Here is a 16,820-nt window from a genome sequence, read left to right as displayed (position 1 = left end):
TTAGGAGATCATTCTTGAGAAAAAAACCAATAAAATTTATGTTTTCATGTAATATAACCTTATCTGCCGTCTTCGTATTAAATCAGTTTAATCTAAATTTATTCCAATCGGAAGATCCTAGACCGTTCGATTCATTTTGGACGGTCATCTTTGTCCATCTCATCGCTCCACGTCCGACGCCACGCTTTATACCCCTCTTGAGGCCTCCTTGGCACCTTCAATGTAACCGAGCAAACTCACACCCCCTCCTCTCACGAACCCCCGCTGTTACGAAAAGCATACTAAAAAGAATTGAAGGAAACTCTTCCGAGGTTGATCCTTCCTTCGCTCGTCGAGTTCGAATCCAAATCCGAAAACTCTCGCTTTCTTCGATAGCAATTCCCCCCGTCTTGCTTCTCAATCCCCGAGTCCTCGGCAATCGCGAGGGGCGATGTTGTGATAGCGGATTTGTACGCCTTCTCCAGCGAAAAAGGTTTTTTTTTTTTATATTTTTTGTTGGTTGCAGGATTCGATGGGTTTCGTTTTGTGAAGCAATGGAATTTGTTTGTTGTTTTGCTATGATCGGTGCTTGCCCTAGGTTTGGAATCTGATGCGGCTTAGAGGGTTAGGGTTTTGGATTCTTGGAGATCTTGGAGATCATACTCTTGTGCGATTAAAGAGAGGGTTTTAGTCGTTTTCTGAATTACTGGTAATCGGAGGTACTTATAAATTTGTCGCTTTTCGAGTAGTTTTGGGTAGATTTAGAATTTATATATACATTTTGTGCAGTATTGAGCTATCTTTAAATCCTTGTTGGTGGATTTTTCTTACTTTATGCAGTTGTTATGATAGCAAGCAGAACTCTCCCTCTCCCCCTCCTCTCCCTCCTTCCCTCCTTTTTCTTTTAAAAGAATTAGCTGAAAGTTTCTAGCTTGAATCATGTAGGAAACTCCAAAGTGTTTGAACTTCGAAGAAGAGATTACTGAAAGTGAGATGTTTGGACAAGGCGGCTATGCCCCCCAGTTTCGGCATGGGCCGCCGCCACCTCCATTGCAGCAAGCCCCTCCAGGGCACCCTGCTCCCTTCCAGCAAACTCCACTTGGTCTGCCCCCTCCTGCTATCCAACATGGCCCCCCACCTAAACCACAAATTCATCAAGCTCCATCTGGCCCGCCTTCCGTTCCCTATCCGCATGCCCTGCCTCCTCCACCGGCTCAGCAGCCTCTCCACTTCCCACCTCCTGCACCAATGAACATGGGGCAGCCTTACATCCACCCCCATGAAAGTGCCCCAATGTTCCCTTCTTATGCTCGGCCAGGCACTTCGTACCCTCCACCCATGCTAAGCCAGAATGCACATCAAGTACCGCAACAGATGCCGCCGCCTCCAAGAATGTATCCACCTCCACCTCCTCCTTCACAGGGACAAGTTTTGTATAGAACCTCCCATCTGCCCCCTATGGGGATTCAACATGGGCCTACCCCTCCACCTCCTCCCCCATCTAATTTTGTCTCGATAACACCTGCCCCGTTCGTGCCTTTCGGAAGTACTTCACTTGGAGATGCCCACCCCCCTTCCCTCCCACCTCCTCCGCCTCCCCCTCCTCCGGCTTCTCCTCCACCCGTTCCACCTTCACCGACTCCACCGGCGCCTCCAATGGTGGAACTTCCAGCTGTTCCTGAGGCACCATCTGTGGATTCTGGGGCTGATGGGACCCGTTCCTTTGAGCATGTTACTACTGATGATCCAGTTACTCCAGCACGGTCAGGCGAGAATGCCCCTGTAACTGGCAGTTCACACATTGGCGAAGTTGATGATGCTGGAAAGAAGGTTCCACTAGTGGAAAGAGAAGTGACTGGAGATCTCCCTCCACCACCACCCAAGCCAGTTGAAGAAGAAGTTGTTCGGAATATCGAGGTGCTGTGTCAATTCATTGCAAAAGTTGGGCCTGAATTTGAAAACTTGGCCTGTACAAAGGAGGCTGGGAATCCAAAATTTGCCTTCTTGTTTGGAGGTGCACCTGGGAGTGCTGCTGCTGTTGGGTATGAGTATTTTCAGTGGGTGAAAAGGAAATATCGTTTTGAAATGGAATCACATAAAGATCCAGAGAGGCCATCTGAAATGGAGAATTCCTTGCAATCCGGTAATTTGGAAAATGAAGTTGCAGTTAGTTCACCTTCTGCATCAGACATGGATATGGAAGGTCAGTGAACATCTTGTCCTTTCATTCTTCACTCCCCTTGCACATTATGGATTCATGAATCCTTAGTTGCCATAAAAATTAATAGCACAGAATTGCTATTTCATGCATTCTTACTTGTTGTTCCAGTGTCTGATAAGTGTGGCTGCCTTTCATCTCTATGCTTATTGCAAGTCTCTTTTTTATACTGATATGTTGGTTTTGATGCACATGGTCATGTGAATATTGAAATTTTAATTTTGAGGTGGATTTCTCACAATATTGTTGCTCATATTTCTTGTTGTGATCTTTAAGATGATTTCTTGCTATTTTTATGCCATATTTCTCTTAGAATTGAGAAATCTTATAATTGGCGATGTGCTACCGTTTCTCCATCTTTATACATAATCTCTGAGTGTGAGGATGAATGAAGATATTAGTAAGCATTACTTGTTTCATTTGAAAAGCCATTGAATTGTTTTGATACATCTAAGTTTGTTTTTGCCATCTTCAGAACTTGTCTATCTATGGTGGGGCTTTCCTCTGAGAAGTTTGAAAATGGATATTGGAGGGATCAGTCTAAGCCACATTAGACATTTAAAGTCTTTTCCTGCTCCATTTCTTATTAACAATAGCACGCTTGATTCTCCTAGTGGCAAACTCCTTTGATGAATGCAGAAATGGCAACTACTCAGTCACAAGTATGCCTCAAGAGCTCAAATCCATTGTCTTAATTCGGATTAGTTATGTCATGGCTCAAAGTCAAAAACTTCATCTATCAAGAAAAAAGAATAAGGACGATTATTAACTCATGCATAAGAAAGCAAAGGTAAAGGTTAAGGGAGGATGATGAAGAAGATGATATGAATGGATGACCAAGGAACTTTCTAATGTCAATCTCCTGAACAAAATTTGGAGCTTTACAAGTTCCTGTAGACCAACATCTGCCCTAAGAAGAACTTTTCAATTTTATTTACTCATGTTGTGTCTCTAAATAAGAAGTAAAATTCTACATTTTGAATAATGTAAATGTTAAATCAATTTAAAAGCTCAAATTATTTATGCAATGGCCTTTGACAATTCTAAGTTTTTCTAATAGTGAGAATTGTAGCTTTGACACTTCAATGATTGCCATTATACATTAGAATTTAATGCATACCTGAAGTACTGTTTTCTAAAAACTTTTCCATATCTAATTTTGATCGGTAATTTTTTGGATAACTCTCCAAAATTCTCTACCTTTTTACTATGCTCTGCCAGAAAGGTATAGGTACTTTAGTGACTTGTTTTGTCTGATGTTAATCAGGCCACCCTTTGGACTGATGACAGTAACTGATCTTATTCTATTAGGAAGTAATTTAAGGAATGTACTAGTTTAGCCTTAGTTGATGTCACACCCACTTAAATCCTCTGTATTTGCTCCCTGCACCAGCTCCCAAAGCTCTTTAGCCACTACTTATTGCTCTAACTTGATTAAGATCAACAGGTTCACGTTGGCTCCAGATATTAGAATTCTTTTTAATGCAGCTTTATATAAATATTGATGTTACTGTTGGCTCTTTTTCTTTCTTGGTTAGTGTTCTGTATTCTTCCTGATTCTTTGTCAATGGGATTGTCATGGTTATACTATTTTTGCCGAAGAGCATCATATTGAAGATCTTCCTGGCATCTTCAGTTCATGACTGTTATTGATTGATGATATGTTAGGACTATTCAAGTAACTGGTCAAGTTTGAAAGGCTCTTAGTTGAATATGTTTATTCCCAGAATTTAATTATTAGCACATACAAATTGCACCTTACCCTGAATTTTGTACGTTGGAGTACTGTTGCTTGTGGGGAAGGTCTGATCTGTTATTTCCTCAAAAAATATTCTTTAACAGCTGCATTTGTACTAGGTGGATTTCTTTGGTCTGGTTCTTTTATGGGTTTATGCCATATTGGATAACAAAAGTTAAATTTGTTGAAGACCTTGTTAGTTGGAGTTATGTAGGGTATGAGCTGGTTTAAAAGCTTCCCGGGTGGGCCATTTGGTATGTGGATATTCGCTCTGGTTAACGTTTGTGGGTGGTGTGTTTTTTGAGAGGGAGATGAGTAGTTCCCATGTGCCCATCATTGCTTGTAAGTATGTGTTCTTTAGCTCAGGATGAGACTCTTTAGGCGTATTTATCTATTTATTTATTTATTATCTTCCCGCCCTAAATTTGTTTTGAGCGAGGAGGATATGGTGGTTGAAGTGATGAGGAATTTCATTTGAATGTATGTTAGATTGGACGTGGTCCCCCGCTGGACTTTTCTGGTATAGGATTGTTGACGATAAAGAACTTGATTCTCTGTTGTTGTTATTGATGTCTTTGGATTGTGGCTTCATGTCCTAAGATTCATATAATTCAAAAGATTGTGAGTTGGATGAGGTCGGGGAAAGGTTTAGAATCTTTGGTAATGTAATACCATGCTTGTTAGGGAATGGCATGGTGGATTTATAGGTGGCTTGTCACTCCATGAAACCTCTGTCGTAGACCTAACTTTACATCGTTGCTTTAGCATGAGGTGTGTGCATGTGCATCTGTTTTGGTATGTGTTTGGTTGGGGGGCAGGCAACTGTTAAGCCTTTCAAGTTTATTTCTCCCTAAGCATGTAGGGCTCAGTAAGGTGGCTATGCATGATTATTATCAACATCATCTGCTGCATTGAATTTATTTATCCTCTCTTTTCTCTTATTTCTTGGCTTCTTGGTCACCCTTTTCTTTTGGGTGAGTGGGCGGTGGGTTTCTAGATATGCAATTTATGCCTTAAGTTTTTGACAATTGACATTGAACATGTTGTTTTTTGTGAAATTGTCAGCATCTATGTTTGTCATCTAGCAAGCTGGTTTCTCTTCTTTAATGTAAAGGAAACATGCAGCTTTTCTGCAATTGAGGGATGCCAGGCAAAGAAAGGACTGCCCACATTTTGAAAATAAAAGAGACCCAGTTTTTGTTTTGTCCATGCTTTCAGCGTAGTAATATTCAGCAAGGCAAGCGAACAGACATTATTAAGGCAACCTATTTCCGGAGTATTTGGTTCCCTTGCATGGTTGTGATCCGCAGTTGATTGTTATTCACCATCATGTTGCCTCTTTGGGAACAACTAATGCCCAGGTGCTTTAGCTTATTCCCACTTCTTAAGCACGGAACGGACCTCAGTTTTGTTTTGTTTTGTGCTGTCAGCGTGGTAACATTTGGAGTGTCTAAGCCTTCTGCTTTACCTTGCAATGTTTTCTGAGTTCTCACCACTGCTGAGTCTTTTTTTGGTTGCATTTCATTGTTAATTATTTATTTTGGCCAGACTTGGTCTCTTGACTCTGTACTTTGTTTTTGAGGCTACTGCTTGTGCCTCTGGCACTTGACTGTTTTTTCTGCTTCTTCTATGTGTGGATGCTCTTTGCATGTACTTCTTGTTTTGCCTTGTTTAAATTTCATCCAATTACTCAAATCAAATCAGCTTTGGGACTGTTTTTTGAACTTGTATTTCTTATTACATGTCCTCTCATACACAAAAAAGTTCAAATGATTTTCTGTTTAATGCTTGTTTTTATATTATTTCATTTGTCAGAGATAACGTGTCTTTCTGTATTACATTGATAATGAACCTTTTGCCATATGGGGCATATATCTAGATGATGTTGGCCTGCCTGGTGGTGATGCTGGTTTCATCAAATTGAATACAGAACCGACTGGAGAATCCGCCTCTCTAACTAATGGAAGACATGTTGCTGAAGAGCCAGCACCTCGGAGTACTGCAGAGCACGTTCAGGAGGGTGCAGCGCCTAGCACTGTATCCTGTTCAGGGCCTTCATCCTTTCTGCAAGACAAAAGGGAAGGTATTGGTTTGAAGCTCTTTATTCTGCTTTCTTTTCCACTTATCGCCCTTTCTATCCCTCATAATTAGATATTCTGCTTCGACAAAAAATTTGTTTCATTATGTTATCTATCCCTCATAATTAGATATTCTGCTTCGACAAAAAATTTGTTTCATTATGTTATTACAAAATAATTGTTTTATCTATTTATTCCTGCATAATTCATTCCTATGCTGCATGAAATTGGTTATGATTGTCTGCTAAATTTCAAATGACTTAGCTCTTGGAGAGACGTCATTTTGGGAACCTTATATTGGACAACTGATATATCTCAGTAAGGGTGGATACTTTATAAGGAAAACAAAATGATACTGGTTAACATTAAGGAAAAAGTAAATGATTATCCAACAACAGTGGTGGTCTTCTCAAGTTCAGTTGAGAAACAAATTAATTGCACATATATAATTTTCCTCTTTCTGATGCTGTATAGTCTAACAGAACATGTTTTCCACTCATGATTAATTAATAGCAACTGCTGTACATCCACTGTTTATTTTTTATTTTAGATATGTGCTTTTTTCAGGCCTAGCTTAGAGGTGGGATGGGGAATTTGGAGACAAGTTTTAGGTATCCTGGGTATTATAAATTCCAGGATAAGGCAGGACAAGGTGGGATAAGTCTTTTAATTTTCTTTAGATAAATCAATTTTATCCCCTTGTCTTGATTAGGCTGTACCATAGTACAACTGACATTACAGTGATTATTGTTGGGTTAAAAGACAAATATGCCCTTCCCTTTGTGGTTTCCTTTTGCTAATAAATGGGTTTTTTGGCCATTTCATTAATAAAGGTGGGATAAAATATGGGGATAACCTGGTTCCTTGGTAGCTATGGTATCACCATGTCCTGGTTAACCCCAGTATTTCTGAGGTGTTGGGGATAGATAATTGTGGGTCATTTTTTGGCATGTTTTGCATTTATCCCAGGTATAAAGCAGGATAAATGCCTTGTCCCATCATTATGCCATTTCCAAATTAGGCCTCATTAGCTTTTCAAATGGTCTGTCTTTATCCTTGAATTTGGTCATCTTTGATTATCATTATGGTTTTCCACTTTTGTTTGGTTTTGCGTGAGCATGCAGCATTTGCCATTTTAGGTGTGTCATGGAAGGTTTGGCATGGTTTTTCAAGGACTGATCTACAGTATTGAATATCAAAGGGGTTTTTCTGATTTTTAGATTGGATATAGGACAATTGATGGATGTGGCTTTTTGACCAAGGATGCGAGTGAATGCAAAGACATGTCCTTGGGCCCTAAGACCAACTCTACCAACAATGTGGAGATCTGCCATGCTCAAAGGGAAAAGAGAGGGTGAGCATGTTTTTGGTCTCCATTGTTGTTCCATAAAAACTAAATCTCCCATATTGTTGTATATGTGAGTCCTGTGGCTAACCCATATTGATCATGGTTCTTCTTCAGGAAATTGGATCCTCAAATCTCCCTAAGTTAAGAAGCAGAGAAGTGGGACTCAATAAATGAACAAGAAAAATAAGAAAGTTTGTCTTAATAGCTGGCCGCTTAAGTTGACTCCATATAGGGGCCAGTCGCTTCTTTCGTTTTTCTTTCTTTCTTTCTTTGTTTTTCTCTTGTTCTATTTTCTTTATTGTGTCTCTCTGTTATTTTCTCCTTCATATCCTTATTTGTCTCAAGCAGCTTATGCTGGTGGGTCAACAGGTCACCTGGTTACCACATAACTTGTTAAACTATTATTCCTCATATATGACCCATGTTGGCCCACAGTTGTATCATCTGAAAGTCACCTCAATACTTAGTTTAGGTCCACATCTTACTTGACCTTTCTGCAACATTTGTCCGACCATTAATGTTGATGTAAATTAGTAGTAGCAATACATGTATAATCATGCCTATTTCACATGTCAGTAGTATCAAAAACACTCTTTAAATGCCTCGTGCACCCTTAGAGTTACCCAAGTTGCTGCTTTACACCCACAGTAATTGAGAACTTTGGAAGACAATATCACTCTATTTTTAACATCAGTTGGTAATGTACCAACCATTGTGCCAATCCTGGCTGGTAATGTGTACAATGTTGATATTCTGTATTGACAGTATCACTGTATTTTTAACATCAGCTGAAAGATTAACTCTACCATAATGACTTCTAATTACAATTTTGGTATGCGATGATAAATAAGAAAACATATTCAATCTCTACCGTTTATTGCGCAATCTAAGGATAATGTCTATGTTTCCTGTTAGTGGCATGAAATATGCACACAATTTACATCAACTCTCTATTGTTGGATGTGCATGCTCCACTTTAGTTACACCTATTCATGAGCCTCAAGGTGGGGAACAACTTCTATTAAATTTTGAGGAAGTCTTACAATTTTTTTTCAGATAGATATTTTCTGTATTTCTCGAGTAAATTGTTTTTGCTTCCTACCACCATGTATGTTTGGATATATTTAGATATTTGAATATTTAAAGTGTTCGTATGATGGTTACACTATGGTTTATCTGCCTCTGGCTGGGGTTATTTCCATGTTTTCACTTAAGTAGGTATTTAACTTTATTTTCAGACAAATTATCAATATGATATTGTTTTCAGATGACAAGGATTCATCATTTATCGAAGATGTTAGCCCAGTCAGGCCTCTGCCTGGTGCTGCTGAGTGTGCTGTCGATGGCAACATGCAACAGTCTGTGAGGCCGATAACTCAAGATTCTAGCTGGGTCAATGTTATGCCAACTTCTGCTTGTCGCAAAACTGCCGAAACTCCAAGGGTATTTATTAAAGATGGAAGCCCGTTCCGTCTTATACAAGGCTATGCTTCAGATGACAGTGGAGAAGATGATGATAAGAAAGACTACGTGGATAGCATCAACCCTGCTAGGACCTCCCCATCAGCTGCACTAGGCAGGTTAGGCTTGCAAAAGGATAAGGGATGTGAAGTGCCTTCAAATTTTAGCCCTAAGAGTGTTCCTGAGACTGAAAGATCCAGACTACGTACTGATTCAAGTCATTGTCTGTCCACAATGCCCAAAGAAGCTGCTACTTTTGGCAGCTCATTGCCTCAAAAATCTGCACCACCAGATGTTGTCTTTTTAAATCCTGTTGATGCTATTGAAAATGTGACTGATCTTAGTATTCACGAGCTACATGATCAAAGTTTGCATGATAAGACTGGAAATCATGAGCTTTCTGAGGACAATGATGTTGTGGGAGACAAAAGTGTCAATGCTGACCATCAAGTCACTCAACTTCACATGGAGGATGCAAAACAAGACTCTACTGCCCCAAATGTGGATGAATTTGGGCGATTGGTAAGAGAAGGTGTCAGTGACAGCGATTCTGATGGGATACACTACAATGAAAGGCACGGTAAGAGGGTGAGGAGTTGGAGTCGCAGTCGGTCACCTCAACAGAGTAGATGGAGGCAGAGAAGTCGCAGTCCCAGGAGAAGAGACAAACGCAGCCGATCTCGCAGGTACAATATCATGAATTTCTACATAATTTGGTGTATATCTTGCTAAGTCAATTTATTTTTGGATATTCAAGATTTCAAATGCTTTGCTTCACATGCCATCAATGAGTGCACATTCATATTCAAGTGCAAATGCTGTGCAGTCTACAAAGCCTCATATACTTGTTTTTCAGCTGGTCCCCTAGGAGGCGCAGGAGTAAGTCACCACCAGCTTATAGGCGGACTACCTTATTTGCAAGAGCAGATCGCGATCAGCCTCCCGAATGTTTCAATTTTATTCGAGGCAGGTGCTTCCGTGGAGCATCTTGTCGTTTTCTCCACCGTGATGTTGGATACCACAGGCGCAGGCAGCCACATTATAAAGACTTTGCACAAGGTTCTGACAACTATGATGTGCATGATGATGCTCTGGATTCTGAAAACTGCCACCATGTTAAGAGTTCAGTGAGAAATATGGATGTTGAGAAACGTGACGATGTGGATCTGGAAGCAACAAAGAGCCCCGAGATGCAGACTGATGAGAAATTGTCCAAAGCCTGCACCAAGATTACTCATGATGGAGTTTTGGGTAAGAAATTTGCAGTGGACGCTGTAACAGCTGATGCGTCACCGAGTTTGAAAAATGATGCTGCGGAACAACAAATCACTGATCATGGTTCTCAAAATATTGTTAGTCAAGTGAAGGAACCACGACAATTGGAAATATTGCAGAAGGCACCTAAGATTAATAGTGCAGAGGAAGAACAAACTCAGCCTTTGCTGGAATCCTCCCAGCCTTCACCTGCTCAAAAATCTGAATGTTTGATCAGTGAAACTGTTTTGGGTCAACCTAACACAGGTAAAGCTACATTTTTCTCAGTCTTTTCAAGCCACTTATGCTTCCACTGCTATTTTGGAACCTCAAAATGTTGTTCACTTTTCTTGTGCAGAGGGTCAAGCTATTCAGACTGGTGCATCTCAAAATCAGGTCCCTTCTATTCAGCCATATTCAGAACATGCTCTAGTATCTCAGACATATCAAAGCCAAAGTCCTGTGAGCCATTCACATTCAAATTGTGGTCTGACAAGCCAGCCTGGGAATCAAAGGTTGCTTCCAAATGAGTTTCCACCACCCAGAGTTTCAGTGCCAGATACTAAATCTCAGCCATCTCAGCTGCTACCATCTGCACCTCAGGGTCATCCTCCTCCCTTCTTTCCTGCGGACAGTATTACTGCACCATTTGCTTCAGAACATCCTAGAGAGAATCTCTTACCACCAGTCACAAGCTATCACTTGCATCGTCCACCCTTTGGTATGTTAAGTTCCCATCAACCACCTGTGGCTAGTGATTACCGTTCTCAAAGTATGCATCCTTCGAACTCCATGTGGCCCAATCCCTCTCTGCCACCACCTTCATATGCGAATGGATTTCCCAGCAGGCCTGCCTTTCCTGCAACAGAATTTTTGCGCATGCAGTTTCAGCAAAACGCCATCCCACCTAGAAATGACTTTTCTCAGCCTTCTATAAGGCCCTACTCTCCAGGTGAGCTGACTCGTTCGCAGGCTGTTGATTTCCATCATCAACCTTTCCAGTCAACGGGGTCATCTCATCATCCTCCATTGCATATGGATGAGTTTAAATGGAGGCTTTTGCCAGTGGGAAATCAGCAGAATCAACCATTTCCTAGAGAAGATTGGTTATCATGCCCCCCTCCGATGCCCGAAGGTTCTCGAGTCCTCTCGGATTTGCAGCAGAAGGAATCTCATTTGCACCATCAATCTCTTCTTCGCGATGATGTTCGAATTCCATATCCCGGTCAGGGACCTAGTTCCTCTAAGTCGTATTCCCAAGGCAGTGCTGTGTTTCCTCCAGCCCTTTCAAACCGATCTGAGTCTTTCCCAGGGGATCGTCTGCCCCCAAGAGTCTTCTCTAAGGAAGAATTCCCTTCTGTGAGCAATGTGCCTTATTCACATCCTCCATATGGCCAACAACGCTCTGCCAGTCCTAATTTTCCTTCAAACCTGGGTGGTCCAGGCATGGCTAATCCTTCTTTCCAAAGATCGTCATTGAGCTTCTCAGAAAGCAATTTGCCACATCAGCTGTCTGATATGGGGGCACCAAATAAGTCTATCCCAACCCACTACAACCCTTTTGCATCTACTTTTGAAGAGACACCGGGAAGCTTAAAGTTTGGTTCCAGTAAATATGATTCTTTGTTCAGTTCAAGCGATGATCCGTTAGGTGGTTCTGGTTCAAGGTTGAAAGCTTCACCACCCAATTTGAGAAGATCAGGAGAGCAATTCTTGCCAAGAACTGGTGGTTATTCTCATGAAACTTCTGCAGAAGTGCTACCTGATGTGCACAATCAGTTTGTTAGGGATCCTGCATCTGGTACATATGATCCACTCTTTGACAGCATCGAACCATCTTCTAACATGCTCAAGAAGCTAGATCGTGTTCAAGATCAGAACCTAGCTGCTAATGATGCAGGCATGGTTCCAAAAATTAGCAGCTTGACTAGGCCTGCAGATGTTGAGGATAGCAATAGGCAGAAAGATGGCACAGGTGCTGAACTTAAGTCTGAAGTTGATGAATTTGGTGAGGGGGCCACAGATGCAGAAGTGGGTGCTGTTGAGAATGAGAGCCCTCAACAAGTGGATGGGAAAAACTGGAGCCCAGTTATTCCACTTGAAGTGGGGAACACTGCTGCAGGTGAAATTGAGATTGACCAGGTTCGATCGCCTGGAAAGAAGAAGAGCAAGGAATCAAGGTCAATGAAACTTCTCAAGATTGCCCTTGCAGATTTTGTGAAGGAAGTCCTAAAGCCATCATGGAGACAGGGAAATATGAGCAAAGAGGCATTTAAGACCATTGTGAAGAAAACAGTGGATAAGGTTTCTGGTGCAATTCCAAGTCATCAGATACCTAAAACACAGGCAAAGATCAATCAGTATGTAGAGTCATCGCAGCGGAAACTGACCAAGCTGGTGATGGTATGTTCATATTGCTTATACCATACAATTTTATGCTCTCTTTTTTTATCATTTTGTAGATTTAAATAGTAAAATCTTATATGAGTATTTCAAGCTTATGCACCCAAAGGTAATGCCTTTCCTCCGAGCATGATATATGTCTTCAGTCTTCCTTCTTTTGTGTTCTACTGATTTGAGTATGAATTATTTGACAATACTGCTTATTGAATTAAATATTTGTTGATTAAGGGTCTTAATAAGGCATATTTATGTCTTGGGTTCAATTTCCATATTTTTATTTGACTCTGGTCTCTTGGTGGGGCCTTGGGCAGAGCATGGCTTAAATGGAGGAATTTTGAACAAGGAATGTGCCCCAGTAACGGTAGCTATTAAATATTGGTCCTACTGTGGTTTTGTTTGTTCACACCAACAATATATGCTTAATAGATAGTAGTTTTTCCTTCTTTGTATGCGACTAAGGTGTTTCATTGAGAAATTCAAAATCTAAGAACAAATCTGGCTTCCTCTTTTTGCAGGCTTATGTGGACAAATATGTCAAGATGTAGATAATGACCGGTAGCTATGGAGTGCCTTCTAGAGCAATCTTCTTTCCTCTCTTTGTGGTTCCCCTTCATACACACGAAGACTTGCTGGTGCAGGAAAAATCTTTTAATGAGAGGTTGAAGGCTTGATGAGAGAGATTGGCTTCTGACAAGGTGGGTTTTTGAGTTAGCTGTTTCACACAGCCCAGGATTTTAGCTGATAATATTCTTCTCAACAGTTCTGGGGGAGCAACAGATATGTATGTTACCCATGTCTCTAGATGGCGTTTGCTTTTTGACTCATTTCTGCCTGGTCATCAATTATAGGTATCTGATTTGTAAAATATTGCTTAGTTTACTGTGGCAAATTTGTTTTGTTATGATTCTCCCTCTCTCTCTCTGAGGAGCCTCCAACTAAAGAAGCCATGATGCTATAGAGTTACTCGTAGCTTTCAATGCCTGAGTCACCAAGTTTTATGATTTTTTTTTTTTTTTTTTGTTTCAAATGTAGATACAGCATTTCTTTTAAACTCGAGAAAGTTAATTTTCCCTAATTTGGATATCGTGCTGTCATTTCAGTATTTCTGTATCAATGGGAGATAACTTGATGCATGACAGGGCCCGTCGGTCTTAATTAAACAAAGTTTAGTGGTTTGATCGTGCTTGAGATTATATAGTAATTCGTATTATTGAGTGTAGTAAAGAGTGCATGGAGTACTCTTATGAACCACTGAGAGTGATATTGGCACATATTTAACTCTCTTTTTAGAAGTGATTACAGATTAGTTTCTTGGCTTTAGTTGATGTATTTTTTTTCCTTCTAGTTGCCACATTAAACTTTTTACATTTTAGGCTTCCGATGATAGTATGGACTTGCATGCATTGCTATTGTAAATTCTAAAGGGATTCTTATTTCCCTGAATTCTTCTACTACTTAAGGTTGAGGAATGCTGATGGTACATGAAATACCCAGTTCTAATACGAGGTTTCAATAACGTCCCTTTGACTGAAACAAAGTATGTGATGCCCATGAAAAAAACATGATTTTGAATATGAAAAATAGATAAATTTGAATAACTTGTAGCTATTACTTGGAGAGTGAAATAGTTCAAGTTATTCATGGCTTCAGTCATTGGCTTAACTGCCTTCATATGGGAGAAATATGAACAAGTAAAATAGGAATTGAGTTAAAAGAAAACATGGGTATGATTATAGTTATCAGGTGGAGAGTGAATTTGTTCAATATTTTAGTTATTTGTGAGATGCCGAAGTCAATTGTGATATGGTGTCTCATAGCTAATCAGTTAAGCTCAGAAGTTGAAAGGGAGTCTGTTTTATACTTCTATTGTTTACATGCATCGTCGAATTCCTCTAGCTTTTGCCATTATTTCAACTTTGAGAGGTTTTTGATGTATAGAGCTATATTTGAATGGTAAGCTTAAGATTACTTTTAAAGGCTTTTTTAGATTTGATTTGAATAGACACTTGTTAAGTGGAATCTTGAGAATTTGGAACATTCTAGAAGCTAAGCTTCTGTATGTCTTTAACTTGCTTTATTGGCTAATTGTGTGCTGCCTATTATAGATGCTGGGATTAAGCTCGGAATGAGAACTACACATTTTTAATATATTAAGCACACAATTGTAACTAAGGATTAAAGTGTGCCATGACCTGTTACGATGCTGTTTATTTGTTGGTGTGGTATGTATTGTGCTATTTGGGCTGAGCTGAGTGGTGTTCTGACAAACAATATGGTTTTTCCTTGCTCGGATTGCTCTGTGCTGGACAAGCCTGCACCAACATGGATCAAGATGGGCCAGCACAAGCTGGCATGCAGGAAACAGGGACATGTAACCCTGTATTGTGCCGATATCATGTTTTCACAAGGCATACTGTATGGTACAAACCAATACGGTACATTTCACTCCATCTATTAGTGTTACAAGTCTATAGAAACAGCATTCCATCTGAACCCTTTTCTTTGGGTTTGGTCAATGTCCATTCTATGCTTTTAGCCCTCTTGATGAAAATCGAGACATTCTCTAGAAAACTCAAATTATATGCATTGATTTGTAGGATTTGGATAGAAGTTTCGCAAAATTAGTCCATATGCTTGACTGTTTGAGCTGTTTAGTGAAAATCTGAACTGATGGAGTACTCCATAGTTCTTTATGTTCCAAACCATTTCTTGTAGATAGACACTTCTTTTGAACCCTTCATTTCTATTTCGTCAATGTCTACTTTTCTCTTTTGTTATGAACACTTTGGCAGTGAGAGTTGCAGCATTTGTTTGGATCTCTCTCTTTTGTATTGAGATTTGGGGATTGAATAAAATGGATGTCGAAATGTTGTGTTAAAGGGATGATTTGTTATATGTTAAAGAGGAAGTATGAAGTGAATTTAAAGATTTATGGATCTGAAGGTGTAATACCAAATTGAATATGCATCTTATAACCCATACCAAGTTGTAAACCAATTCTAGCACCATTGGTCACCTGAAAGCCTAGTTTGGTAGTTGGATTAGAGGAGCCTAGTTTGGAAGTGGGATTAGAGGTGGAGTAAGGCACTTATCCATACTTACCCAGGGATAAGTGCCAAAGAAGCCATTTTGTGGGATTGAATAGCTGATTCTTGACAGTTCAGCCAAACCCTGGATAACCAGGGATCAGCAGTTCCTCAGGTCCCCTGGTACTGGGGTTATTCCCATTTTCTATCCTACTTGACTATCGAAAAGGCTAAGAACACCCTTTATTTGCAAAAGTTAACCACAAATAGAAGGGCATTAAGAACACAAGTGATGACTTATCCAGCCTTACCCTGGAAATCAATTATGCCAATGGAAGGTAAAAAACTATTTCAGAGTTCCCAATTCTGTTTCCAAACTAGGCCTTAAGGTTTCTAACCAAGGAGGGACATACTCACTATCTGCAGGAAGTTGTTACATTACTACAAATCTATTTCAGGTCACAATGCTGAAGCTCTTTATGGTGTTTAAGCACAAAAGCTCTGCTACTTTGGCCTGTAAGGAAGTAGGAATGATGGCATATGGCTGGCCTCAGAAATTTCTTCTGAATGTGGGAGGTAAGGTTTTTAAAAAGATAGCAATATATAAGGGCATGCGAGAACTCCCGCCTCTTCAATCTTTTTGGCATCTTTCTTTCTTGTGGCAATTGAGTCTATGTTAAGATGCGATGCTGTTCTTCACAAATAGATATGGAGCTTAACACACCAAATTATAAGAACCTGCAGGGATAAATTAAATGGATTTAGTGCATCCTAGGTTGGATTATGTGTAAATCAAAATATCAAATGAATGCTACCATCAGTACGTTCTCAACAGCGCTATAGTTTTGATGAATGTTGACTTATCTCATGAGCATTCATCTATTATCATGCATGGGATCTAGTTGGTAATTGTCAACATTAGCAATCTAAAGTTCTAAACTTTGGATCAGATGCCCTTTTCTGCAAGAAAGTAAATTAAAATATACATTAATCTCATGAAGCTGTAATTAAAACAAAACGAGTCCCATTTGGTGATGATAACAGGATAAATCCATGTACTTCTTGACGACATGTAAACTAAAAGGAACTAGGTCAAATTTGAAACTTTTAGATGTTTCTGATTACTGTTGCCACAAGATAAAGTGGACTAAGCATATTTTTTCCTAGGATGAAAAGTACGCATATGATGCTTTTTTATAATTGTCATCACTCACACAAGTCCTTAAATGCTTTGGAGAACTTAGGTATATATCAGCATTTCTGACTTACGAGGCGGTGCTGGAGCTGATAGTTCCATAGAATGTGCACATGGATA

General features: G+C 39.9%; 1 protein-coding gene across 4 annotated transcripts; it reads left to right on the top strand.

Moving 5' to 3' along the window:
* The first annotated feature begins 219 nt into the window (after window positions 1-219).
* LOC103704197 (uncharacterized) lies at window positions 220-13,554 on the top strand. Of its 4 annotated transcripts, none has more exons than XM_026803484.3 (8): window positions 220-472; window positions 578-698; window positions 925-2,182; window positions 5,866-6,018; window positions 8,629-9,508; window positions 9,679-10,343; window positions 10,435-12,479; window positions 12,995-13,554. In XM_026803484.3, the coding sequence occupies exons 3-8, from the start codon at window positions 973-975 to the stop codon at window positions 13,022-13,024; spliced, it is 4,983 nt and encodes a 1,660-aa protein (XP_026659285.3). In that variant the 5' UTR covers window positions 220-472; window positions 578-698; window positions 925-972; the 3' UTR covers window positions 13,025-13,554. The 4 variants fall into 4 exon arrangements, with proteins under 4 accessions (XP_026659285.3, XP_008785609.3, XP_038990022.2 ...); XM_008787387.5 differs by having other exon boundaries at window positions 5,815-6,018; XM_039134094.2 differs by having other exon boundaries at window positions 820-2,182; window positions 5,815-6,018.
* The last annotated feature ends 3,266 nt before the right edge of the window (window positions 13,555-16,820 follow it).

Source organism: Phoenix dactylifera, chromosome 15 (genome assembly GCF_051530095.1).
Source record: "Phoenix dactylifera cultivar Ajwa chromosome 15, Ajwa_hap1_PhDact_Kaust_v1.1, whole genome shotgun sequence".
Classification (NCBI taxonomy): Eukaryota; Viridiplantae; Streptophyta; class Magnoliopsida; order Arecales; family Arecaceae; genus Phoenix; species Phoenix dactylifera.
This window is presented reverse-complemented; position numbering and strand designations above follow the sequence as displayed.